We start from the raw sequence: 27974 nt of genomic DNA on the forward strand, positions 1-27974 counted from the left end.
TGTCGCTCCCGCCCTCTCGTTATGAATGCCGCTCCCGCACTCTCGTTATGAATGTCGCTCCCGCGCTCTCATTATGAATGCCGCTCCTGTGCTCTCTCGTTATGAATGTCGCTCCCGCGTTCTCGTTATGAATGCAGCTCCTGTGCACTCTCGTTATGAATGTCGCTCCCGCGTTCTCGTTATGAATGCCACTGCCGCTCTCTCGTTATGAATGTCGCTCCCGCGCTCTCGTTATGAATGCCGCTCCCGCGCTCTCGTTATGAATGCCACTCCTGCGCTCTCGTTATGAATGCTGCTCCTGTGCTCTCTCGTTATGAATGTCGCTCCTGCGTTCTTGTTATGAATGCCGCTCCCGCGCTCTCGTTATGAATGCCGCTCCTGTGCTCTCTCGTTATGAATGTCGCTCCCGCGTTCTTGTTATGAATGTCGCTCCCGCGCTCTCGTTATGAATGCCGCTCCCGCGCTCTCGTTATGAATGCCGCTCCTGCGCTCTTGTTATGAATGCCGCTCCTGTGCTTTCTCGTTATGAATGCCGCTCCCGCGCTCTCGTTATGAATGCCGCTCCCGCTCTCGCGTTATGAATGTCGCTCCCGCGCTCTCGTTATGAATGCCGCTCCCGCGCTCTCGTTATCAATGCCGCTCCTGCGCTCTCGTTATGAATGCTGCTCCTGTGCTCTCTCGTTATGAATGTCGCTCCCGCGTTCTTGTTATGAATGCCGCTCACGCGTTCTCGTTATGAATGCCGCTCCTGTGCTCTCTCGTTATGAATGTCGCTCCCGCGTTCTTGTTATGAATGCCGCTCCCGCGCTCTCGTTATGAATGCCGCTCCCGCGCTCTCGTTATGAATGCCGCTCCTGTGCTCTCTCGTTATGAATGTCGCTCCCGCGTTCTTGTTATGAATGCCGCTCCCGCGCTCTCGTTATGAATGCCGCTCCCGCGCTCTCGTTATGAATGCCGCTCCTGCGCTCTCGTTGTGAATGCCGCTCCTGTGCTCTCTCGTTATGAATGCAACTCCTGCGCTCTCGTTGTGAATGCCGCTCCTGCGCTCTCGTTATGAATGCAGCTCCCGCACTCTCGTTATGAATGCAGCTCCCGCGCTCTCGTTATGAATGCCGCTCCTGCGCTCTCGTTATGAATGCTGCTCCTGTGCTCTCTCGCTATGAATGTCGCTCTCGCGCTCTCGTTATGAATGCCGCTCCTGTGCTCTCTCATTATGAATGTCATTCCCGCGCTCTCGTTATGAATGCCGCTCCTGTGCTCTCTTGTTATGAATGTCGTTCCTGCGCTCTCGTTATGAATGCCGCTCCTGTTATGAATGCCGCTCGCGCGCTCTCTCGTTATGAATGCCGCTCCCGCGCTTTCTCGTTATGAATGCCGCTCCCGCGCTCTCGTTATGAATGCCGCTCCCGCTCTCTCATTATGAATGTCGCTGCCGCGCTCTAGTTATGAATGTAGCTCCCGCGCTCTCGTTATAAATGCCGCTCCTGTGCTCTCTCGTTATGAATGCCGATCCCATGCTCTCTCGTCATGAATGCCGCTCCCGCGCTCTCGTTATGAATGCCGATCCCATGCTCTCTCGTCATGAATGCCGCTCCCGCGCTCTCGTTATGAATGCCGCTCCCGCGCTCACGTTATGAATGCCGTTCCCGCTCTCTCATTATGAATGTCGCTCCCGCGCTCTCGTTATGAATTCAGCTCCCGCGCTCTCGTTATGAATGCCGCTCCTGTGCTCTCTCGTTATGAATGTCGCTCCCGCGCTCTCGTTATGAATGTCGCTCCCGCGCTCTCATTATGAATGCCGCTCCTGTGCTCTCTCGTTATGAATGTCGCTCCCGCGTTCTTGTTATGAATGTCGCTCCCGCGCTCTCGTTATGAATGCCGCTCCCGCGCTCTCGTTATGAATGCCGCTCCTGCGCTCTCGTTATGAATGCCGCTACTGTGCTCTCTCGTTATGAATGTCGCTCCCGCGTTCTTGTTATGAATGCCGCTCCCGCGCTCTCGTTATGAATGCTGCTCCTGTGCTCTCTCGTTATGAATGCAACTCCCACGCTCTCGTTATGAATGCCGCTCCTCTACTCTCTCGTTATGAATGCCACTCTCGCTCTCTCGTTATGAATGTCGCTCCCGCTCTCTCGTTATGAATGCCGCTCCTGTGCTCTCTCGTTATGAATGCCGATCCCGCGCTCTCGTTAGAAATGCCGCTCCCGTGCTCTCTCGTTATGAATGCCGCTCCCATGCTCTCTCGTTATGAATGCCGCTCCTGTGCTCTCTCGATATGAATGCCGCTCCCATGCTCTCTCGTTATGAATGCCGCTCCCGCGCTCTCGTTATGAATGCAGCTCCCGCGCTCACGTTATGAATGCCGCTCCCGCTCTCTCATTATGAATGTCGCTCCCGCCCTCTCGTTATGAATGCCGCTCCCGCACTCTCGTTATGAATGTCGCTCCCGCGCTCTCATTATGAATGCCGCTCCTGTGCTCTCCCGTTATGAATGTCGCTCCCGCGTTCTCGTTATGAATGCAGCTCCTGTGCACTCTCGTTATGAATGTCGCTCCCGCGTTCTCGTTATGAATGCCACTGCCGCTCTCTCGTTATGAATGTCGCTCCCGCGCTCTCGTTATGAATGCCGCTCCCGCGCTCTCGTTATGAATGCCACTCCTGCGCTCTCGTTATGAATGCTGCTCCTGTGCTCTCTCGTTATGAATGTCGCTCCCGCGTTCTTGTTATGAATGCCGCTCCCGCGCTCTCGTTATGAATGCCGCTCCTGTGCTCTCTCGTTATGAATGCCGATCCCGCGCTCTCGTTAGAAATGCCGCTCCCGTGCTCTCTCGTTATGAATGCCGCTCCCATGCTCTCTCGTTATGAATGCCGCTCCTGTGCTCTCTCGATATGAATGCCGCTCCCATGCTCTCTCGTTATGAATGCCGCTCCCGCGCTCTCGTTATGAATGCAGCTCCCGCGCTCACGTTATGAATGCCGCTCCCGCTCTCTCATTATGAATGTCGCTCCCGCCCTCTCGTTATGAATGCCGCTCCCGCACTCTCGTTATGAATGTCGCTCCCGCGCTCTCATTATGAATGCCGCTCCTGTGCTCTCTCGTTATGAATGTCGCTCCCGCGTTCTCGTTATGAATGCAGCTCCTGTGCACTCTCGTTATGAATGTCGCTCCCGCGTTCTCGTTATGAATGCCACTGCCGCTCTCTCGTTATGAATGTCGCTCCCGCGCTCTCGTTATGAATGCCGCTCCCGCGCTCTCGTTATGAATGCCACTCCTGCGCTCTCGTTATGACTGCTGCTCCTGTGCTCTCTCGTTATGAATGTCGCTCCCGCGTTCTTGTTATGAATGCCGCTCCCGCGCTCTCGTTATGAATGCCGCTCCTGTGCTCTCTCGTTATGAATGTCGCTCCCGCGTTCTTGTTATGAATGTCGCTCCCGCGCTCTCGTTATGAATGCCGCTCCCGCGCTCTCGTTATGAATGCCGCTCCTGCGCTCTTGTTATGAATGCCGCTCCTGTGCTTTCTCGTTATGAATGCCGCTCCCGCGCTCTCGTTATGAATGCCGCTCCCGCTCTCGCGTTATGAATGTCGCTCCCGCGCTCTCGTTATGAATGCCGCTCCCGCGCTCTCGTTATCAATGCCGCTCCTGCGCTCTCGTTATGAATGCTGCTCCTGTGCTCTCTCGTTATGAATGTCGCTCCCGCGTTCTTGTTATGAATGCCGCTCACGCGTTCTCGTTATGAATGCCGCTCCTGTGCTCTCTCGTTATGAATGTCGCTCCCCGCGTTCTTGTTATGAATGCCGCTCCCCGCGCTCTCGTTATGAATGCCGCTCCCGCGCTTCTCGTTATGAATGCCGCTCCTGTGCTCTCTCGTTATGAATGTCGCTCCCCGCGTTCTTGTTATGAATGCCGCTCCCGCGCTCTCGTTATGAATGCCGCTCCCGCGCTCTCGTTATGAATGCCGCTCCTGCGCTCTCGTTGTGAATGCCGCTCCTGTGCTCTCTCGTTATGAATGCAACTCCTGCGCTCTCGTTGTGAATGCCGCTCCTGCGCTCTCGTTATGAATGCAGCTCCCGCACTCTCGTTATGAATGCAGCTCCCGCGCTCTCGTTATGAATGCCGCTCCTGCGCTCTCGTTATGAATGCTGCTCCTGTGCTCTCTCGCTATGAATGTCGCTCTCGCGCTCTCGTTATGAATGCCGCTCCTGTGCTCTCTCATTATGAATGTCATTCCCGCGCTCTCGTTATGAATGCCGCTCCTGTGCTCTCTTGTTATGAATGTCGTTCCTGCGCTCTCGTTATGAATGCCGCTCCTGTTATGAATGCCGCTCGCGCGCTCTCTCGTTATGAATGCCGCTCCCGCGCTTTCCTCGTTATGAATGCCGCTCCCGCGCTCTCGTTATGAATGCCGCTCCCGCTCTCTCATTATGAATGTCGCTGCCGCGCTCTAGTTATGAATGTAGCTCCCGCGCTCTCGTTATAAATGCCGCTCCTGTGCTCTCTCGTTATGAATGCCGATCCCATGCTCTCTCGTCATGAATGCCGCTCCCGCGCTCTTCGTTATGAATGCCGATCCCATGCTCTCTCGTCATGAATGCCGCTCCCGCGCTCTCGTTATGAATGCCGCTCCCGCGCTCACGTTATGAATGCCGTTCCCGCTCTCTCATTATGAATGTCGCTCCCGCGCTCTCGTTATGAATTCAGCTCCCGCGCTCTCGTTATGAATGCCGCTCCTGTGCTCTCTCGTTATGAATGTCGCTCCCGCGCTCTCGTTATGAATGTCGCTCCCGCGCTCTCATTATGAATGCCGCTCCTGTGCTCTCTCGTTATGAATGTCGCTCCCGCGTTCTTGTTATGAATGTCGCTCCCGCGCTCTCGTTATGAATGCCGCTCCCGCGCTCTCGTTATGAATGCCGCTCCTGCGCTCTCGTTATGAATGCCGCTACTGTGCTCTCTCGTTATGAATGTCGCTCCCGCGTTCTTGTTATGAATGCCGCTCCCGCGCTCTCGTTATGAATGCTGCTCCTGTGCTCTCTCGTTATGAATGCAACTCCCACGCTCTCGTTATGAATGCCGCTCCTCTACTCTCTCGTTATGAATGTCGCTCCTGCGCTCTCGTTATGAATGTCGCTCCCGCGCTCTCGTTATGAATGTCGCTCCCGCGCTCTCGTTATGAATGCCGCTCCCGCGCTCTCTTTATGAATGCCGCTCCCGCGCTCTCGTTATGAATGTCGCTCCTGCGCTCTCGTTATGAATGCAGCTCCCGCGCTCTCATTATGAATGCAGCTCCAGCGCTCTCGTTATGAATGCTGCTCCCGCGCTCTTGTTATGAATGCCGCTCCTGCGCTCTCGTTATGAATGCCGCTCCTGTGCTCTCTCGTTATGAATGTCACTCCCGCGCTCTCGTTATGAATGCCGCTCCTGCGCTCTCGTTATGAATGCCGCTCCTGTGCTCTCTTGTTATGAATGTCGTTCCTGCGCTCTCGTTATGAATGCCGCTCCTGTGCTCTCGTTATGAATGCCGCTCCTGTGCTCTCGTTATGAATGCCGCTCCCGCGCTCTCGTTATGAATGCCGCTCCTATGCTCTCTTGTTATGAATGTCTTTCCTGCGCTCTCGTTATGAATGCTGCTCCTGTTATGAATGCCGCTCGCGCGCTCTCTCGTTATGAATGCCGCTCCTGTGCTCTCTCGTTATGAATGTTGCTCCCGCGCTTTTGTTATGAATGCCGCTCCTCTGCTCTCTCGTTATGAATTCCGCTCCCGCGCTCTCGTTATGAATGCCGCTCTTGTTATGAATGCCGCTCCTGTGCTCTCTCGTTATGAATGCCGCTCCTGCGCTCTCGTTATGAATGCCGCTCCTGTGCTCTCTCGTTATGAATGCCGCTCCTGTGCTCTCTCATTATGAGTGTCGCTCTCACGCTCTCGTTATGAATGTAGCTCCCGCGCTCTCGTTATGAATGCCGCTCCCGTTATGAATGTCGCTCCCGCGCTCTCGTTATGAATGCCGCTCCCGCGCTCTCGTTATGAATGTCGCTCCTGCGCTCTCGTTATGAATGCAGCTCCCGCGCTCTCGTTATGAATGCCGCTCCTGTGCTCTCTCGTTATGAATGCCGCTCCCGTTATGAATGTCGCTCCCGCGCTCTCGTTATGAATGCCGCTCCCGCGCTCTCGTTATGAATGTCGCTCCTGCGCTCTCGTTATGAATGCCGCTCCTGTGCTCTCTCGTTATGAATGTCGCTCCCGTTATGAATGTCGCTCCCGCGCTCTCGTTATGAATGCAGCTCCCGCGCTCTCGTTATGAATGCCGCTCCTGCGCTCTCGTTATGAATGTCGCTCCTGCGCTCTCGTTATGAATGCAGCTCCCGCGCTCTTGTTATGAATGTCGCTCCTGCGCTCTCATTATGAATGCAGCTCCCGCGCTCTCGTTATGTATGCCGCTCCCACGCTCTCGTTATGAATGCAGCTCCAGCGCTCTCGTTATGAATGCAGCTCCCGCGCTCTCGTTATGAATGCTGCTCCCGCTCTCTCATTATGAATGTCGCTGCCGCGCTCTAGTTATGAATGTAGCTCCCGCGCTCTCGTTATGAATGTCGCTCCCGCGCTCTCGTTATGAATGCCGCTCCTGTGCTCTCTCGTTATGAATGCCGCTCCCATGCTCTCTCATTATGAATGTCGCTCCCATGCTCTCTCGTTATGAATGCCGCTCCCATGCTCTCTCATTATGAATGCCGCTCCTGTGCTCTCTCGTTATGAATGCCGCTCCCATGCTCTCTCATTATGAATGCCGCTCCCATGCTCTCTCGTTATGAATGCCGCTCCCATGCTCTCTCGTTATGAATGCCGCTCCCATGCTCTCTCGTTATGAATGCCGCTCCCATGCTCTCTCATTATGAATTCTGCTCCCGTTATGAATGTCGCTCCTGTGCTCTCTTGTTATGAATGTCGCTCCTGCGCTCTCGTTATGAATGTCGCTCCTGCGCTCTCGTTATGAATGCAGCTCCCGCGCTCTCGTTATGAATGCCGCTCCTGCGCTCTCGTTATGAATGTCGCTCCTGCGCTCTCGTTATGAATGCAGCTCCCGCGCTCTTGTTATGAATGTCGCTCCTGCGCTCTCATTATGAATGCAGCTCCCGCGCTCTCGTTATGTATGCCGCTCCCACGCTCTCGTTATGAATGCAGCTCCAGCGCTCTCGTTATGAATGCAGCTCCCGCGCTCTCGTTATGAATGCTGCTCCCGCTCTCTCATTATGAATGTCGCTGCCGCGCTCTAGTTATGAATGTAGCTCCCGCGCTCTCGTTATGAATGTCGCTCCCGCGCTCTCGTTATGAATGCCGCTCCTGTGCTCTCTCGTTATGAATGCCGCTCCCATGCTCTCTCATTATGAATGTCGCTCCCATGCTCTCTCGTTATGAATGCCGCTCCTGTGCTCTCTCGTTATGAATGCCGCTCCCATGCTCTCTCATTATGAATGCCGCTCCCATGCTCTCTCGTTATGAATGCCGCTCCCATGCTCTCTCATTATGAATTCTGCTCCTGTTATGAATGTCGCTCCTGTGCTCTCTCGTTATGAATGCCGCTCCCATGCTCTCTCGTTATGAATGCCGCTCCCATGCTCTCTCATTATGAATGCCACTCACGCGCTCTCGTTATGAATGCAGCTCCAGCGCTCTCGTTATGAATGCAGCTCCAGCGCTCTCGTTATGAATGCAGCTCCCGCGCTCTCGTTATGAATTTCGCTCCCGCGCTCTCGTTATGAATGCAGCTCCAGCGCTCTCGTTATGAATGCAGCTCCCGCGCTCTCGTTATGAATGCAGCTCCCGCGCTCTCGTTATGAATGCAGCTCCAGCGCTCTGGTTATGAATGCAGCTCCAGCGCTCTCGTTATGAATGCAGCTCCAGCGCTCTCGTTATGAATGCAGCTCCCGCGCTCTCGTTATGAATGTCGCTCCTGCGCTCTCGTTATGAATGCCGCTCCCGCGCTCTCATTATGAATGTAGCTCCCGCGCTCTCGTTATGAATGCAGCTCCCGCGCTCTCGTTATGAATGCAGCTCCCGCGCTCTCGTTATGAATGCAGCTCCAGCGCTCTCGTTATGAATGCAGCTCCCGCGCTCTCGTTATGAATGTCGCTCCTGCGCTCTCGTTATGAATGCCGCTCCCGCGCTCTCATTATGAATGCTGCTCCCGCGCTCTCGTTATGAATGCAGCTCCCGCGCTCTCGTTATGAATGCAGCTCCCGCGCTCTCGTTATGAATGCAGCTCCCGCGCTCTCGTTATGAATGCCGCTCCCATGCTCTCTCGTTATGAATGCCGCTCCCGCGCTCTCATTATGAATGTAGCTCCCGCGCTCTCGTTATGAATGCAGCTCCCGCGCTCTCGTTATGAATGCAGCTCCCGCGCTCTCGTTATGAATGCAGCTCCAGCGCTCTCGTTATGAATGCAGCTCCCGCGCTCTCGTTATGAATGTCGCTCCTGCGCTCTCGTTATGAATGCCGCTCCCGCGCTCTCATTATGAATGCTGCTCACGCGCTCTTCCACCGCCGTCTCCTAATGACATTATCTAATGAGATCAGAGAAGGATTGTCTCATCCTCCAGGACAATCTCATTTGAGGGAATTTCCGGGGGCTCCCGACTCTCAGCGCCGAGCACCAGGCTTTCTCCTAGAATTTATGCACCTATTTCTCACCATTCCTCTGCTTGCTGTCAGTGAATGGGAACATTCACAGCTCTGATATCCTCTCTGCTGAGAGTTTTTTACAATCCAATCTAAACAGATCTGCAATATTATACGCTCTCTCCTGTGCTGAGGGTTTGTTACTCTGTATCAGTGCAGGTAAAGCGGGTCAGTCTGTTTTCCACCTGGAGTTTGCATTTCAGGGACTTCAGAACAAGTCGTCCTGTGCGGACATAAAACATCACGCGTTATGACTTGTATCCTGCATCTTTCCCCGGTCTCCCCTCTGCAGACGCTCTCTGTTATCAGCTGTTTCTGAGCTGTAGACACCAAACAAATGCGGCATGCCTTCTCCCCTCTCTCTACGTAGCGCAGGATCAGAAGCAGGGGCAGCACTGAGCAGTGTAGATGTGATCCAGCTCTGGGGCGAGATAAACACTTACTAGGAAGCAGCTGCAGTGTATATGATATTATATGATATTATATAGCAGCACTGAGCAGTGTATATATTATATAGCAGTACTGAGCATTGTATATATTATATAGCAGTACTGAGCAGTGTATATATTATATAGCAGTACTGAGCAGTGTATATATTATATAGCAGTACTGAGCAGTGTATATATTATATAGCAGTACTGAGCAGTGTATATATTATATAGCAGTACTGAGCATTGTATATATTATATAGCAGTACTGAGCAGTGTATATATTATATAGCAGTACTGAGCAGTGTATATATATTATACAGCAGTACTGAGCATTGTATATATTATATAGCAGTACTGAGCAGTGTATATATATTATATAGCAGTACTGAGCAGTGTATATATTATATAGCAGTACTGAGCAGTGTATATATTATATAGCAGTACTGAGCAGTGTATATATTATATAGCAGTACTGAGCAGTGTATATATTATATAGCAGTACTGAGCAGTGTATATATATTATATAGCAGTACTGAGCAGTGTATATATTATATAGCAGTACTGAGCAGTGTATATATTATATAGCAGTACTGAGCAGTGTATATATTATATAGCAGTACTGAGCAGTGTATATATTATATAGCAGTACTGAGCAGTATATATATTATATAGCAGTACTGAACAGTGTATATATTATATAGCAGTACTGAGCAGTATATATATTATATAGCAGTACTGAGCAGTGTATATATTATATAGCAGTACTGAGCAGTATATATATTATATAGCAGTACTGAGCAGTGTATATATTATATAGCAGTACTGAACAGTGTATATATATTATATAGCAGTACTGAGCAGTGTATATATTATATAGCAGTACTGAGCAGTGTATATATTATATAGCAGTACTGAGCATTGTATATATTATATAGCAGTACTGAGCAGTGTATATATTATATAGCAGTACTGAGCAGTATATATATTATATAGCAGTACTGAGCAGTGTATATATTATATAGCAGTACTGAGCAGTGTATATATTATATAGCAGTACTGAGCAGTGTATATATTATATAGCAGTACTGAGCATTGTATATATTATATAGCAGTACTGAGCAGTGTATATATTATATAGCAGTACTGAGCAGTGTATATATTATATAGCAGTACTGAGCAGTGTATATATTATATAGCAGTACTGAGCATTGTATATATTATATAGCAGTACTGAGCAGTGTATATATTATATAGCAGTACTGAGCAGTGTATATATTATATAGCAGTACTGAGCAGTGTATATATTATATAGCAGTACTGAGCAGTGTATATATTATATAGCAGTACTGAGCAGTGTATATATTATATAGCAGTACTGAGCAGTGTATATATTATATAGCAGTACTGAGCATTGTATATATTATATAGCAGTACTGAGCAGTGTATATATTATATAGCAGTACTGAGCAGTGTATATATTATATAGCAGTACTGAGCAGTGTATATATTATATAGCAGTACTGAGCAGTGTATATATTATATAGCAGTACTGAGCATTGTATATATTATATAGCAGTACTGAGCAGTGTATATATTATATAGCAGTACTGAGCAGTGTATATATATTATACAGCAGTACTGAGCAGTGTATATATTATATAGCAGTACTGAGCAGTGTATATATTATATAGCAGTACTGAGCAGTGTATATATATTATATAGCAGTACTGAGCAGTGTATATATTATATAGCAGTACTGAGCAGTGTATATATTATATAGCAGTACTGAGCAGTGTATATATTATATAGCAGTACTGAGCAGTGTATATATATTATATAGCAGTACTGAGCAGTGTATATATTATATAGCAGTACTGAGCATTGTATATATTATATAGCAGTACTGAGCAGTATATATATTATATAGCAGTACTGAGCAGTGTATATATTATATAGCAGTACTGAGCAGTGTATATATTATATAGCAGTACTGAGCAGTGTATATATTATATAGCAGTACTGAACAGTGTATATATATTATATAGCAGTACTGAGCAGTGTATATATTATATAGCAGTACTGAGCAGTGTATATATTATATAGCAGTACTGAGCAGTGTATATATTATATAGCAGTACTGAGCAGTGTATATATTATATAGCAGTACTGAGCAGTGTATATATTATATAGCAGTACTGAGCAGTGTATATATTATATAGCAGTACTGAGCAGTGTATATATTATATAGCAGTACTGAGCAGTGTATATATTATATAGCAGTACTGAGCAGTATATATATTATATAGCAGTACTGAGCAGTGTATATATTATATAGCAGTACTGAGCAGTGTATATATTATATAGCAGTACTGAACAGTGTATATATATTATATAGCAGTACTGAGCAGTGTATATATTATATAGCAGTACTGAGCAGTGTATATATTATATAGCAGTACTGAGCAGTGTATATATTATATAGCAGTACTGAGCAGTGTATATATTATATAGCAGTACTGAGCAGTGTATATATTATATAGCAGTACTGAGCAGTGTATATATTATATAGCAGTACTGAGCAGTGTATATATTATATAGCAGTACTGAGCAGTGTATATATTATATAGCAGTACTGAGCAGTGTATATATTATATAGCAGTACTGAGCAGTATATATATTATATAGCAGTACTGAGCAGTGTATATATTATAGAGCAGTACTGAGCAGTGTATATATTATATAGCAGTACTGAGCAGTGTATATATTATATAGCAGTACTGAGCAGTGTATATATTATATAGCAGTACTGAGCAGTGTATATATTATATAGCAGTACTGAGCAGTGTATATATTATATAGCAGTACTGAGCAGTATATATATTATATAGCAGTACTGAGCAGTGTATATATTATATAGCAGTACTAAGCAGTGTATATATTATATAGCAGTACTGAGCAGTGTATATATTATATAGCAGTACTGAGCAGTGTATATATTATATAGCAGTACTAAGCAGTGTATATATTATATAGCAGTACTGAGCAGTGTATATATTATATAGCAGTACTAAGCAGTGTATATATTATATAGCAGTACTAAGCAGTGTATATATTATATAGCAGTACTGAGCAGTATATATATTATATAGCAGTACTGAGCAGTATATATATTATATAGCAGTACTGAGCAGTGTATATATTATATAGCAGTACTGAGCAGTATATATATTATATAGCAGTACTGAGCAGTATATTATTATTATTATTTATTATTATAGCGCCATTTATTCCATGGCGCTTTACAAGTGAAAGAGGGTATACGTACAACAATCATTAACAGTACAAGACAGACTGGTATAGGAGGAGAGAGGACCCTGCCCGCGAGGGCTCACAGTCTACAGGAGGAGAGAGGACCCTGCCCGCGAGGGCTCACAGTCTACAGGAGGAGAGAGGACCCTGCCCGCGAGGGCTCACAGTCTACAGGAGGAGAGAGGTCCCTGCCCGCGAGGGCTCACAGTCTACAGGAGGAGAGAGAACCCTGCCCGCGAGGGCTCACAGTCTACAGGAGGAGAGAGGACCCTGCCCATGAGGGCTCACAGTCTACAGGAGGAGAGAGGACCCTGCCCGCGAGGGCTCACAGTCTACAGGAGGAGAGAGGACCCTGCCCGCGAGGGCTCACAGTCTACAGGAGGAGAGAGGACCCTGCCCGCGAGGGCTCACAGTCTACAGGAGGAGAGAGGCCTCTGCCCGCGAGGGCTCACAGTCTACAGGAGGAGAGAGGCCTCTGCCCGCGAGGGCTCACAGTCTACAGGAGGAGAGAGGCCTCTGCCCGCGAGGGCTCACAATCTACAGGAGGAGAGAGGCCTCTGCCCGCGAGGGCTCACAATCTACAGGAGGAGAGAGGACCCTGCCCGCGAGGGCTCACAGTCTACAGGAGGAGAGAGGACCCTGCCCGCGAGGGCTCACAGTCTACAGGAGGAGAGAGGACCCTGCCCGCGAGGGCTCACAGTCTACAGGAGGAGAGAGGCCTCTGCCCGCGAGGGCTCACAGTCTACAGGAGGAGAGAGGACCCTGCCCGCGAGGGCTCACAGTCTACAGGAGGAGAGAGGACCCTGCCCGCGAGGGCTCACAGTCTACAGAAGGAGAGAGGACCCTGCCCGCGAGGGCTCACAGTCTACAGGAGGAGAGAGGACCCTGCCCGCGAGGGCTCACAGTCTACAGGAGGAGAGAGGACCCTGCCCGCGAGGGCTCACAGTCTACAGGAGGAGAGAGGACCCTGCCCGCGAGGGCTCACAGTCTACAGGAGGAGAGAGGACTCTGCCCGTGAGGGCTCACAGTCTACAGGAGGAGAGAGGACCCTGCCCGCGAGGGCTCACAGTCTACAGGAGGAGAGAGGACCCTGCCCGCGAGGGCTCACAGTCTACAGGAGGAGAGAGGACCCTGCCCGCGAGGGCTCACAGTCTACAGAAGGAGAGAGGACCCTGCCCGCGAGGGCTCACAGTCTACAGGAGGAGAGAGGACCCTGCCCGCGAGGGCTCACAGTCTACAGGAGGAGAGAGGACCCTGCCCGCGAGGGCTCACAGTCTACAGGAGGAGAGAGGACCCTGCCCGCGAGGGCTCACAGTCTACAGGAGGAGAGAGGACCCTGCCCGCGAGGGATCACAGTCTACAGGAGTAGAGAGGACCCTGCCCGCGAGGGCTCACAGTCTACAGGAGAGAAGACCCTGCCCGCGAGGGCTCACAGCCTACAGGGAATGGGTGATGGCACAATAGGTGAGGACAGAGCTGGTTGCGCTGTGGTCTACTGGACTGAGGGCTATTGTAGGTTGCAGGCTTGTTGGAAGAGGTGGGTCTTGAGGTTCCTCTTGAAGCTTTTCACGGTAGTGGAGAGTCTGATGTGCTGAGGTAGAGCGTTCCAGAGTATGGGGGATGCACGGGAGAAATCTTGTACGCGATTGTGGGAAGAGGAGATAAGGGGAGCCGAGAAGGAGATCTTGTGAGGATCTGAGGTTGCGTGCAGGTAGGTACCGGGAGACTAGGTCACAGTTGTAGGGAGGAGAAAGGTTGTGCATGGCTTTGTATGTCATGGTTAATGTTTTGAACTGGAGTCGTTGGGTGATGGGAAGCCAGTGAAGGGATTGGCAGAGTGGCGAGGCTGGGGAGTAGCGAGGGGAGAGGTGGATTAAGCGGGCCGCAGAGTTTAGGATAGATTGGAGGGGTGCAAGAGTGTTGGAAGGGAGCCAGAGAGCAGGAGGTTGCAGTAGTCGAGGCGGGAGATGATGAGGGCATGCACTAATGTTTTTGCTGATTCTTGGTTAAGGAAAGCACGGATCCGGGAGATATTTTTGAGTTGTAATCGGCATGAGGTGAAGAGGGCTTGGATGTGTGGCTTGAAGGATAGAGCAGAGTCGAGGGTTACTCCAAGGCAACGAGCTTGTGAGACTGGGGAGAGTGAGCAACCATCGAGTTTGATGGAAAGGCTTGTTGGAGAGGAGTGAGGAGGAGGAAAGACAATGAACTCTGTTTTGTCCATGTTCAGTTTTAGGAATCGCGCAGAGAAGAAGGATGAAATAGACAGACATTGTGGGATTCTGGTTAGTAGAGAGGTGATGTCAGATCCAGAGAGGTAGATCTGTGTGTCATCGGCATAGAGATGATACTGGAAGCCGTGGGACTCTATGAGCTGTCCCAGGCCGAAGGTGTAGACGGAGAACAGCAGGGGTCCAAGAACTGAGCCTTGAGGGACACCGACAGATAGGGGCGAGATGAGGAAGTGGTGTGAGAATGGGAGACGCTGAAAGTTCGGTCGGTTAGGTATGAGGAGATCCAAGATAGGGCCAAGTCTATGATGCCCAGAGATGAGAGAATCTGTAGTAGGAGGGAATGGTCTACTGTGTCGAAGGCAGAGGACAGGTCCAGGAGGAGGAGGACAGAGTAATGTAGAAAGCAGAGCACAGGTCCAGGAGGAGGAGGATAGAGTAATGCAGAGGACAGGTCCAGGAGGAGGAGGACAAAGTAGTGTAGAAACCTGAGGACAGGTCCAGGAGGAGGAGGATAGAGTAGTGTAGAGGGCAGAGGACAGGTCCAGGACGAGGAGGATAGAGTAGTGTAGAAAGCAGAGCACAGGTCCAGGAGGAGGAGGATAGAGTAATGCAGAGGACAGGTCCAGGAGGAGGAGGATAGAGTAGTGTAGAAAGCTGAGGACAGGTCCAGGAGGAGGAAGACAGAGTAGTGTAGAAAGCTGAGGACAGGTCCAGGAGGAGGAGGATAGAGCAGTGTAGAGGGCAGACTACAGGCACAGTGTCATGGTTCGCCTCCCTATCCACATGGCTAGGGGGCGGAGCCTTCTCTCGAGCCTCACTTCCGGACCCTGGATGCCTTAAAAGCTGACACTTCCAGTGAACCAGCGCCGGCTATAAGCTTAGCTCTGCTTTGCCTGTGATTGCTGGTCCTGTGAGTGATATCCTGATCTGTCTGTTCCTGTGCCCCCGTGCCCTTGTCTGTGTTCTGTCCCCTGGTCATCCCTCCTGTCCTGTGTCCCTCCTCCTATTCCCCACTCGGTTGCTTCCTCGGTACTGACCTTAGCCTGACTTTGACTTCGCTTCTGCTTGCTCCTCCGGTCTTGCTTCTGCCCGTACGGTGTCTGACCCAGCCTGTCTGACTATTCCTCACAAACCCTGCAGCTCTGCTTCTCAGCTGTGCTGATTAGGCAGTGCATGAGAACGCTGTGCATTTCCTTCCTGGTTCTCATTGCTCTGTGTAGTGTCGTCTGCTGCAGAGCTCTGGCTCCCCCTGGTGGCAGTATTACATACAGGAGGAGGAGGACAGAGTAGTGTCGCTTGGCTTTGGCGGTTAGTAGATCATTAGTGACTTTGGTTAGGGCAGTTTCAGTAGAGTGATGTGGTTGGAAGCCAGATTGAAGCCAGTCAAAGAGGGAGCAGGAGGAGAGGTATGAGGACAATTCAAGATGGACATGCTGTTCCAGTAGTTTTGAGGCATAGGGGAGAAGGGATATGGGGCGATAGTTTGACACCGAGCATGGGTCAAGGGAGGGCTTTTTGAGGATGGGTGGGAGGCATGTTTAAAGCATGAAGGGAATACACCACTTGTTAGTGATAGGTTGAAGAGATGGGTTAGGGCTGGAATGAGGACTGCGGTGATGTTGGGGATGAGGTGCGATGGGAGCGGGTCCAGTGCACAGGTGGTTAGATGTGATCTTCAGAGTAGAGTGAGAAGATGATCTTCTGTTATGGTGGAGAAGCTGGATTTGCAGGAAGAAGGCTGAGTAGCGATGATGAAGGGCTGTGGGGATTGTGGGCCAAAGCTTGCTCTGATGTTGTCAATCTTCTGCTTGAAGAAAGAGGCAAAGTCTTCAGCTGAGATGAGAGGAGAGGGAGGTGGTGCTGGAGGACGGAGGAAAGGAGAGGGAGGTGGTGCCGGAGGACGGAGGAGAGGAGAGGGAGGTGGTGCCGGGGGATGGAGGAGAGGAGAGGGAGGTGGTGCCGGGGGACGGAGGAGAGGGAGGTGGTGCCGGAGGACGGAGGAGAGGAGAGGGAGGTGGTGCTGGGGGACGGAGGAGAGGAGAGGGAGGTGGTGCCGGAGGACGGAGGAGAGGAGAGGGAGGTGGTGCCGGGGGACGGAGGAGAGGGGTGAAAGTGTTGAATAGCTGTTTAGGGTTGTGTGAGAGAGAGGATATGAGGGATGAGAAGTAGGTTTGTTTTGCAGCAGTGAGTGTGGACTTGAAAGTGGTGAGGGACTCTTTATATGCAATGAAGTGCTCAGTGGAGTGAGACTTCTTCCATCTGCGCTCAGCAATTCTGGAAGCCCGTCTCAGTTGTTTAGTCTGACTCGTGTGCCAGGGTTGCCTGTTGATTGTGCGGGTTTTGGTGTGTGTGAGGGGGGGGCGGCTGATTCGAGAGCTGCAGAGATGAAAATACAATATCTGTGAGAGGGAGAAGGGATTGAGTAAGTGAGTGTAAATCAATGTGTTTGATATTTCTGTGGGGGTGTGAAAGTTTGTGGAGGGGGGGTTGCGCACTTGAAGAAGAGAGGGAAGAGAATGTGAGTAGGTTGTGGTCAGACAGGGGGAGAGGCAAGTTAGAGGTTAGATAGGGAACAGAGGCGAGTGAAGATGAGGTCCAGCGTGTGGCCATCTTTGTGAGTAGCTGCAGAGGACCAATGAGTGAGGACGAAGGAGGAAGCGAGTGTTAGAAGTTTGGAGACAGATGAGAGGGAAGTGTCAATGGGGATGTTAAAGTCACCCATAATGATGGTGGGGATGTCGGTGGAGAGGAAGGGTAGTAGCCAGGTGGTGAAATGGTCAAAAAAGGCAGTAAAATAAGCAAAATACTGGCCCTGGAGGGCGGTAAATGACAGCCAGTTGAAGGTTGGAGGGGGCGTAGATGCGTACGGAGTGCACCCCAAAAGATGGGAGAATAACAGAGGGTGGTAGTGGAATTGGTGCAAAGGAGCATTGGTTGGACAGGAGCAGACCAACTCCTCCACCATGTACGTATAGTTTCCATGGAGCAGCATCATTATTATAAGGTATATGAAATATACTGGCGACATTAGTAAAACAGTGGCCTACAGATCAGAATACAAGGCGTCACCACAAAACACTTTACATTGACCCAAAATAATTTCACCTGCAAAATAGAAACCAAAATCTGAGCAGAAATGAGAAGTGCTGACAATGGACTGTCACAGATACTATTTCTCAGGGTGGTCCTGTATCATCCAGCAGTGTCTGCCATCATTGAGCCATTGTTCCACTACTGTAGTGTCCCGGGGACACCGCGCGCCTCGCTCATCACTTACATCCCCAAGATTTTGAGGGAAGAAAATGTAAATGTGATGCAGAAAGTGCAGAGACAGCGACGTCCAGGACACCTGGAGGACACCGGGTGCATCCAGACACCGGGTGCATCCAGACACCGGGTGCATCCAGACACCGGGAGCATCCAGACACCGGGTGCATCCAGACACCGGGAGCATCCAGACACCGGGTGCATCCAGACACCGGGAGCATCCAGACACCGGGTGCATCCAGACACCGGGAGCATCCAGACACCGGATGCATCCAGACACCGGGTGCATCCAGCGGATCCTCGACACCTTCTACTTATTCGGAGATTTATTTTTTCCTAAGATGTTCTCACACATCCACTTGAATCTTCTCCAGGATCTCAGTTCCTTATCATTTCGATTCCTGCGGACACATCATCTCTCATCTCTCTGATCTGAGGACCATAAATCCCCCGTCCTTCAGTTTTGCTGGTGAAATGCTGGAGAATTTCGGTGACATGTGCTGGACCCTTGTGACTTTGTCTTTGGCTTTTACAAAGTTTTTAATCAATCCCAACTTTCTATGTAGTGGAGGAAAAAACTGAAGGATTGTGCTGTGCACTGTGTCTACCTGGAGCCTAGATGTGTCTCTGTCCCCGATCGCGAGGGACACAATGCTCTACTGGATTCCTACTGTCCCATAAACACAAGAAGCAGCAATATATGTGAAACCTCCTTGCATTCCATTAGCAGACCAATCACTGTCACATCTCCACAGATATTCCATTGATGATGCTTATATTGTAGATTTCTATCACTTTCCTTTAGATGACATGAGTGAGCAATAGGGATTGATGGCTTCATATTTCCATTGTGAAGTAACACGGCTTTCACACTTCTCTGGGATGAGTCAATAAACAATTTCCAATCTGCAACAAAATACTCAGGTTTCAGTTCTTCAAAGAGGCCATTCACATTGTTACAGTGCACCATTGCTCCATCAACTGTGAACAATTGTATTAATGTGTTACTTCTGTTTCGGTAATAACACACTTTGACATCATCATGAAGAAGATTCCTGTTTCAGCCTAGATGCAAGAAGTTCCGCTTTATCTTCTGACAATGAAAGGTCTCTGATGAGATCATGTAATTCATGCTGAGTAAAGCGTTCTGGCTGCTCCATCAGGTACAGACTCATCGTGACTTGAGGTCTCCATGTCTTCACCAGCAGCTTCAGCTCCATAGTCTTCATATTCTACTTCATTTTCATCCAATCCAGACAATGGTGGTACAGGAACTGGCGAGGTCCCATCATGTGGAACCGGCCTAATTCCAGAGTCAAGTTCAGGGTAATTAATCTTATGTTTGTTCTTTGTAGAAAAGCCCTTCAGTTTCACAAAACAAAAGTAGCCGTCATCACTATGATTTCTGGGTTCTCTCCAAATAATGGGAACAGCAAATGCCATAGCCACTTTCCTCATATTCAGCCAGTCACCAAGACCATCGGAACTGGAGCATATCACACGAGGGGCCCGGCATATCACACAAGGGGCCCTGCATATCACACGAGGGGCCCGGCATATCACACGAGGGGCCCGGCATATCACACGAGGGGCCCGGCATATCACACGAGGGGCCCGGCATATCACACGAGGGGCCCGACATATCACACGAGGGGCCCGGCATATCACACGAGGGGCCCGGCATCTCACACGAGGGGCCCGGCATCTCACACGAGGGGCCCGGCATATCGCACGAGGGGCCCGGCATATCGCACGAGGGGCCCGGCATATCGCACGAGGGGCCCGGCATATCACACGAGGGGCCCGGCATATCACACTAGGGGCCCGGCATATCACACGAGGGGCCCAGCATATCACACGAGGGGACCGGCATATCACACGAGGGGCCCGGCATATCACACGAGGGGCCCAGCACACCCTGAAACTGCAGAAATAACGTAATAACAAAAACACTTCTATCTCAGAGACTTTATGTGATAGAGTAAAACTAAGCAGATTTTTGGAATCAGCACACCAACTCCATACAACGGACATATTACCTTTGCTGATGATTTTTTGTGTCTGGACCGGGGCTTTAGAGAGGGGGAGGGGGTGAAAGGTTCATGGTGGTGGGTCGGGGGGTGAGAGGTGCAGGGAGGGGGATGTAAGGTGCATGGTGGTGGGTCGGGGGGGGGTGAGATGTGCATGGTGGTGGGTCGGGGTGGGGTGAGAGGTGCAGGGAGGGGGGTGAAAGGTGCAAGGTGGTGGGTCAGGGGGGTGAGAGGTGCAGGGAGGGGGGGTGAAAGGTGCATGGTGGTGGGTCGGGGGGGTGAGAGGTGCAGGGAGGGGGGTGAAAGGTGCATGGTGGTGGGTCGGAGGGGTGAGAGGTGCATGGTGGTGGGTCGGAGGGGTGAGAGGTGCATGGTGGTGGGTCGGGGGGGGTGAGAGGTGCAGGGATGGGGGTGTAAGGTGCATGGTGGTGGGTCGGAGGGGTGAGAGGTGCATGGTGGTGGGTTGGAGGGGTGAGAGGTGCATGGTGGTGGGTCGGGGGGGTGAGAGGTGCAGGGAGGGGGGTGAAAGGTGCAAGGTGGTGGGTCGGGGGGGTGAGAGGTGCATGGTGGTGGGTCGGGGGGGTGAGAGGTGCAGGGAGGGGGGTGAAAGGTGCAAGGTGGTGGGTCGGGGGGGGTGAGAGGTGCAGGGAGGGGGGTGAAAGGTGCATGGTGGTAGGTCGGAGGGGTGAGAAGTGCATGGTGGTGGGTCAGAGGGGTGAGAGGTGCATGGTGGTGGGTCGGAGGGGTGAGAGGTGCATGGTGGTGGGTCGGAGGGGTGAGAGGTGCAGGGATGGGGGTGTAAGGTGCATGGTGGTGGGTCGGAGGGGTGAGAGGTGCATGGTGGTGGGTCGGAGGGGTGAGAGGTGCAGGGATGGGGGTGTAAGGTGCATGGTGGTGGGTCGGAGGGGTGAGAGGTGCATGGTGGTGGGTCGGAGGGGTGAGAGGTGCAGGGATGGGGGTGTAAGGTGCATGGTGGTGGGTCGGAGGGGTGAGAGGTGCATGGTGGTGGGTCGGGGGTTTTTTGTTTACCTTCTCCTTGCAATTATCTGCAGGTCCTCAGCATTAGATATCAATGGAGATATTAATATCACTTAATGTGGTAGTATCGATGGGGGAGGGGGGATCCTCTGCACATCCCTGTACACGAGCCTCCCCATCCCCTGATCCATAGAATATACAGTGGGTACGGAAAGTATTCACACCCCTTTACATTTTTCACTCTGTTTCATTGCAGCCATTTTTTTCTCAGTAATGTGCACTCTGCCCCATCCCCCATTTTGTCAGAAAAAAAAAATCAGAAATGTAGAAATTTTTGCAAATTTATTAAACAAGAAAAACTGAAATCTCACATGGTCATAAGTATTCAGCCCCTTTGCTCAGTATAACACATGGTCATAAGTATTCAGCCCCTTTGCTCAGTATATCACATGGTCATAAGTATTCAGCCCCTTTGCTCAGTATATCACATGGTGATAAGTATTCAGCCCCTTTGCTCAGTATATCCCATGGTGATAAGTATTCAGCCCCTTTGCTCAGTATATCATATGGTGATAAGTATTCAGCCCCTTTGCTCAGTATAACACATGGTCATAAGTATTCAGCCCTTTTGCTCAGTATATCACATGGTCATAAGTATTCAGCCCCTTTGCTCAGTATATCACATGGTCATAAGTATTCAGCCCCTTTGCTCAGTATATCACATGGTCATAAGTATTCAGCCCCTTTGCTCAGTATATCACATGGTGATAAGTATTCAGCCCCTTTGCTCAGTATATCCCATGGTGATAAGTATTCAGCCCCTTTGCTCAGTATATCACATGGTGATAAGTATTCAGCCCCTTTGCTCAGTATAACACATGGTTATAAGTATTCAGCCCCTTTGCTCAGTATAACACATGGTGATAAGTATTCAGCCCCTTTTCTCAGACCCTCATATGTAAGTCCCATGCTGTCCATTTCCTTGTGATCCTCCTTGAGATGGTTCTGCTCCTTCATTGGGGTCCAGCTGTGTGTAATTACACTGATAGGACGTGATTTGGGAAGGCGCACACCTGTCTATATAACACCTCACAGCTCACACTGCAGGTCACACCAAAGGAGGATCATGAGGTCAAAGGAACTGCCCAAGGAGCTCAGAGACAGAATTGAGGCAAGGCACAGATCTGGCCAAGGTTACATAAGAATTTCTGCAGTACTCAAGGTTCCTAAGAGCCCAGTGGCCTCCATAATCCTTACATGGAAGAAGTTTTACATGGAAGAACTCTTCCTAGACCCGGCCGTCCAGCCAAGCTGAGCAATCGTGGGAGAAGAGCCTTGGTGAGAGAGGTAAAGAAGAACCCCAAGATCACTGCGGCTGAGCTCCAGAGATGAGATGAGAGAAAGTTCCACAAAGTCACCTATCACTGCAGCCTCCACCAGTCGGGCCTTTATGGAAGAGTGGCCTGATGGAAGCTCCTCAGTGCAAGACATATGAAAGCCGCATAGAGTTTGCAAAAAACACTTGAAGGATCCCAGACTATGAGAAATAAGATTCTCTGCTCTGATGAGACGAAGATAGAACTTTCTGGTGACAATTCTAAGCGGTATGTGTGGAGAAACCAGGCACTGCTCATCACCCACCCAATACAATCCCCACAGTGAAGCATGGTGGAGGCTGCATCATGCTATGGGGGCAGGGACAGGACGACTGGCTACAATTAAAGGAAAGATTTATGAGACCAAGCACAGAGATATCCTGGAAGAAAACCTCTTCCCTTCCAACAAGACAATGACCCTAAGCACACAGCTAAAATAACAAAGGAGCGGCTTCAGAACAACTCTGTGACCATTCCTGACCGGCCCAGACAGAGCCCTGACCTAAACCCAACTGAGCATCTCTGGAGAGACCTGAAAATGGTGTCCACCAACAATCACCATCTAACCTGACGGGACTGGAGAGGATCTGCAGGAAGAACGGCCGAGGATCCCCAAATCCAGGATCCCAAGAAGACTCATGGCTGTACTAGCTCAAAAGGGGGCGGGCGGCTACTCAATACTGAGCAAAGGGGCTGAATACTTATGACCATGGGATATTTCAGGTTTTCTTGTTTAATAAATTTGCAAAAAATTCTACATTTCTGTCAAGATGGGGGATGGGGGGGCAGAGTCTACATTAATGAGAAAAAAACATACCAAATGGCTGCAATGGAAAGAAAGAGGGAAACATGTAAAGGGGTGTGAATACTTTCCATACCCACTGTATATACCAGGAGAATAGTGAGTGCAGCTCTGGAGTATAATACAGGAGGTAACTCAGGATCAGTAATGTATGTACACAGTGACTGCACCAGCAGAATAGTGAGTGCAGCTCTGGAGTATGATACAGGAGGTAACTCAGGATCAGTAATGTAATGTATGTACACAGTGACTGCTCCAGCAGAATAGTGAGTGCAGCTCTGGAGTATAATACAGGCGGTAACTCAGGATCAGTAATGTAATGTATGTACACAGTGACTGCACCAGCAGAATAGTGAGTGCAGCTCTGGAGTATAATACAGGAGGTAACTCAGGATCAGTAATGTAATGTATGTACACAGTGACTGCACCAGCAGAATAGTGAGTGCAGCTCTGGAGTATAATACAGGAGGTAACTCAGGATCAGTAATGTATGTACACAGTGACTGCACCAGCAGAATAGTGAGTGCAGCTCTGGAGTATGATACAGGAGGTAACTCAGGATCAGTAATGTATGTACACAGTGACTGCACCAGCAGAATAGTGAGTGCAGCTCTGGAGTATAATACAGGATGTAACTCAGGATCAGTAATGTAATGTATGTACACAGTGACTGCTCCAGCAGAATAGTGAGTGCAGCTCTGGAGTATGATACAGGTAACCAGAGCTTTGCTTTTCGTGCTGTTCTTGCTGCAGTGGGTTCGGGTGAATCACTTATCAGATAATCAGGAGCTGCGATCACGTTCCAGGAGTATAAATTTTCCGGGTGACTCACAGTTGCACATTCGTACAGTATCTGCTGAGTAAATTTTACATTCTCCATATCCTAACACTAAAATCAATGAATTTAATTACTTTTATTAAAACGGAGAAGAGACGATGAGAAGCTTCAAAGAAGAAGCAGAATTAAAGTGAAGGAGAAGTGTTGTGGGGGAGGGGAGCCTTGTGTCATGGATCCTGGTGGGGAGGGGGGCAGCTATATACAGAAATACTGGAAATCGCTGTGAATGGGGGGGGTCTTACAAAACCACCGACTGGGATGTCCCACAATGTGAGGAGGGGTGACATAAGATAGGTACAGCCAAACCTCAGCCGTCACAACACGCCCAAAAACTACAGAATATGCAGCACACCCATGTGCTACGAGCCGCTCTGACACCCGCTAGGTGGGAACCTCCTAAGATCTGGCTGGGGGCCCCCAGACATCTCCTGGTTGGGGGCCCTCCTGGTTGGGGCCCCCCATGACATCTCCTGGTGGGGGGCCCCCCTGGCATCTCCTGGTTGGGGCCCCCCTGACACCTCCTAGTTGGGGGTCCTGCTGACACTCCACTCCACCATTGCCGTTCACCTCCCCTCTTCCGCTTGTAGCCCGGTGTATAACGATGCCACAAGACCCCTCACTATGTGTCGGCGCCCATAGACTGCCATGTGTCATCCTGACCCCATACATAGGTGTCCATGCCATACATCATAAAAACCATCCACGATTAATCGCCATTTCCGTGGCTCTCACTGCTGGTGATGGCTGAACGTTCCTTCCCATTATTTCGTCCACGTTCCGGTCCTTGTGTCCCCGATCTTTTACAATGTGGTTTCTGTTGCAGGATGAACCTGATGCAGGTGGACTCGGTGCAGCGGTGGATGGATGACCTCCTGATGATGACGGAGTGTGAGTGTATGTGCATCCTCCAGTCCAAACCCATCAGCGTGGACGATGACTCGCAGACGGACCTGATGTTCTCCGCACAAGACAGCACCCAGAACAGCCTGGAGATGCTGCTGCGGAGAGCCTGGATCATCAGCACCGAGCTCACCAAGATCGTGCAGAAGCTGGAGAAGAACCGCTGGAAACGGATCCATTGTATGAGCATCAGAACCAATTGCCACGTGTGCTCCATGATAAAGGAGTACAACATGTTCTCCAGAACGTCCACAGACCAGATGCAGGAGGTAAGGTGGAAAGTGTGCAGCCCGTCATTAAAGGGCTTGTGCAATGCCGATCCCGTCCCCTCAGCATGAGAGGCCACTGCATGGCCGATGCCTGGCAGGTATGGGGCGCCGACGCCTCCTCATCCTCCTCCACCTTCTCCTTTCCCCTTCTCTTTTGCCTCCTTCTCCTTTCCCCTTCTCTTCCACCTCCTCCTCTTTTGCCTCCTTCTCCTTTCCCCTTCTCTTCCACCTCCTCCTCCTTTGCCACCTTCTCCTCCTCCTCCTCCCCCTTTGCCTCCTTCTCTTACACTCTCTTTTTTCTCCTTTTCCTCCTTTCCCCTTCTACTCCTCCTCTTCCTCCACCCTCTTTGACTCCTTCCCCTCCTCCACCTTTGCCTCCTACTCCTCTACCTCCTTTTCCACTTTCTCCTTCTCCTCCTCTTCCTCCACCTGCTCCCCTTTGCCTCCTCTTCCTCTACCTCCTTTCTTACTTTCTCCTTCTCTTCCTCCACCTGCTCCTCCTTTGCCACCTTCTCCTTCTTTGCCACCTTTTCCTCCGCCTCCTTCTCCCCCTTTGCCTTCTCCTCCTCCTTCCCCTTTGCCTCCTTCTCCTCATCCTCCTCCCCTTTCTGTTACCGCCTTCTCCTCCTCCTTTCCCCTTCTCCTCCTCCCCCTTTGACTCCTTCTCTTTTGCCTCCTTCTCCCGCTTTGCCTAAACCTCCTTTTCCTCCACCTCCTTTCCCACTTTCTCCTTCTCCTCCCTCTCCTCTTCCTCCACCTGCTCCTCCTTTGCCACCTTCTCCTTCATTGCCTCCTTCTCCTCATCCTCCTACGCCTTCTCTTTTGCCTCATTCTGCTCCTTTCCCCTTTGACTCCTTTTCCTCCATCTTTGCCTCCTTTCTCCCCCCTTTGCCTCCTTCTGATCCTCCTCCACCTTCTCTTTTGCCTCCTTCTGATCCTCCTCCACCTTCTCTTTTGCCTCCTTCTCCTCCTTTTCCCTTCTCTTCCTCCGCCTTTGCCTCCTTCTCCTCCATCTTTGCTCCTTCTCCCCCTTTGCCTCCTTCTCCTCCACCTTCTCTTTTGCCTCCCCCTCCTCATTTTCCCCCACCTTCTCTTTTGACTCCTTTCCCCTTTCTCCTCCCCTTTGACTCCTTCTCCTCCTTCACTTCATCCTTCTCCACCTTCTCTTTTGCCTCTTTCTCCTCCTTTCCCCTTCTCTTCCTCCCCCTTTGCCTCCTTCTCCTCATTCTCCTCCACCTTCTCTTTTGCCTCCTCCTCATTCTTTCCCCTTTCTCCTTCTCCTCCCCTTTGACTCCTTCTCCTCCTTCACTTCATCCTTCTCCACCTTCTCTTTTGCCTCCTTCTGCTCCTTTCCTCTTCTCTTCCTCCCCCTTTGCCTCCTTCTCCCCCTTTGACTCCTTTTCATTCTCCTCCACCTTCTCTTTTGCCTCCTTCTGCTCCTTTCCCCTTCTCTTCCATCTCCTCAGCACTGTCCTCTCTGTGCTGCTCCCTCGGCGCTGTCCCCTTAGCACTGTCCTCTCTGTGCTGCTCCCTCGGCGCTGTCCCCTTAGCACTGTCCTCTCTGTGCTGGCCCCTGGGCGCTGTTCCCTCCGCACTGTCCTCTCTGTGCTGTCCCCTCAGCACTGTCCTCTCTGTGCTGTCCCCTCAGCACTGTCCTCTCTGTGCTGCCCCCTCGGCGCTGTCCCCTCAGAACTGTCCCCTGGGCGCTGTTCCCTCCGCACTCTCCTCTCTGTGCTGCCCCCTCAGCACTGTCCCCTGGGCGCTGTTCCCTTCTTCGTCCCCTCAGCATGAGAGGCCACTGCATGGCCGATGCCTGGCAGGTATGGGGCGCCGACGCCTCCTCCACCTTCTCCTTTCCCCTTCTCTTTTGCCTCCTTCTCCTTTCCCCTTCTCTTCCACGTCCTCCTCCTTTGCCACCTTCTCCTCATCCACCTTTGCCTCCTCCTTCGACACTTTCTCCTCTACCTCCCCCCCCTTTGCCTCCTTCTCTTACACATTCTCTTTTGTCTCCTTTTCCTCCTTTCCCCTTCTACTCCTCCTCTTCATCCACCCTCTTTGACTCCTTCCCCTCCTCCTCCTTTGCCACCTTCTCCTCCTCCACCTTTGCCTCCTCCTCTTCTACCTCCTTTTCCACTTTCTCCTTCTCCTCCTCTTCCTCCACCTGCTCCTCCTTTGCCACCTTCTCCATCTTTGCCTCCACTTCCTTCTCCCCTTCTGCCTCCTCATTTGACTCCTTCTCCTCAACCTTTGCCCCCTTCTCCTCATCCACATTCTCTTTTGCCTCCTTTCCCCTTCTCTTCCTCCACCTCCTCCAGCTTTGCCTCCTCTTCCTCTACCTCCTTTCTTACTTTCTCCTTCTCTTCCTCCACCTGCTCCTCCTTTGCTACCTTCTCCTATTTTGCCACCTTTTCCTCCACCTCCTTCTCCCCCTTTGCCTTCTCCTCATTCCTTCCCCTTTGCTTCCTTCTCCTCATCCTTCTCCCCTTTCTATTACCGCCTTCTCCTCCTCCTTTCCCCTTCTCCTCCTCCCCCTTTGACTCCTTCTCTTTTGCCTCCTTCTCCCCCTTTGCCTACTCCTCCTTTTCCTCCACCTCCTTTCCCACTTTCTCCTTCTCCTCCCTCTCCTCTTCCTCCACCTGCTCCTCCTTTGCCACCTTCTCCTTCATTGCCTCCTTCTCCTCATCCTCCTCCGCCTTCTCTTTTGCCTCATTCTGCTCCTTTCCCCTTTGACTCCTTCTCCTCCATCTTTTCCTCCTTTCTCCCCCTTTGTCTCCTTCTCATTCTCCTCCACCTTCTCTTTTGCCTCCTTCTGATCCTCCTCCACCTTCTCTTTTGCCTCCTTCTCCTCCTTTCCCCTCCTCTTCCTTCC

At 50.7% G+C, this 27974-nt stretch overlaps 1 protein-coding gene across 2 annotated transcripts in view; it reads left to right on the forward strand.

Annotated features, from left to right (window-relative positions):
- LOC142255195 (protein inscuteable homolog) overlaps positions 1-27974 on the forward strand; it is a 298604-nt gene that overhangs the window by 94665 nt on the left and 175965 nt on the right. For both annotated transcript variants that reach the window (XM_075326693.1, XM_075326694.1), the window contains exon 2: positions 24760-25105. In XM_075326693.1, coding sequence (XP_075182808.1) covers positions 24760-25105 — 346 coding nt within the window. The remainder of the gene's footprint in view (positions 1-24759; positions 25106-27974) is intronic.

The sequence above is a fragment of the Anomaloglossus baeobatrachus genome, chromosome 10, assembly GCF_048569485.1.
Source record: "Anomaloglossus baeobatrachus isolate aAnoBae1 chromosome 10, aAnoBae1.hap1, whole genome shotgun sequence".
Taxonomy (NCBI): Eukaryota; Metazoa; Chordata; class Amphibia; order Anura; family Aromobatidae; genus Anomaloglossus; species Anomaloglossus baeobatrachus.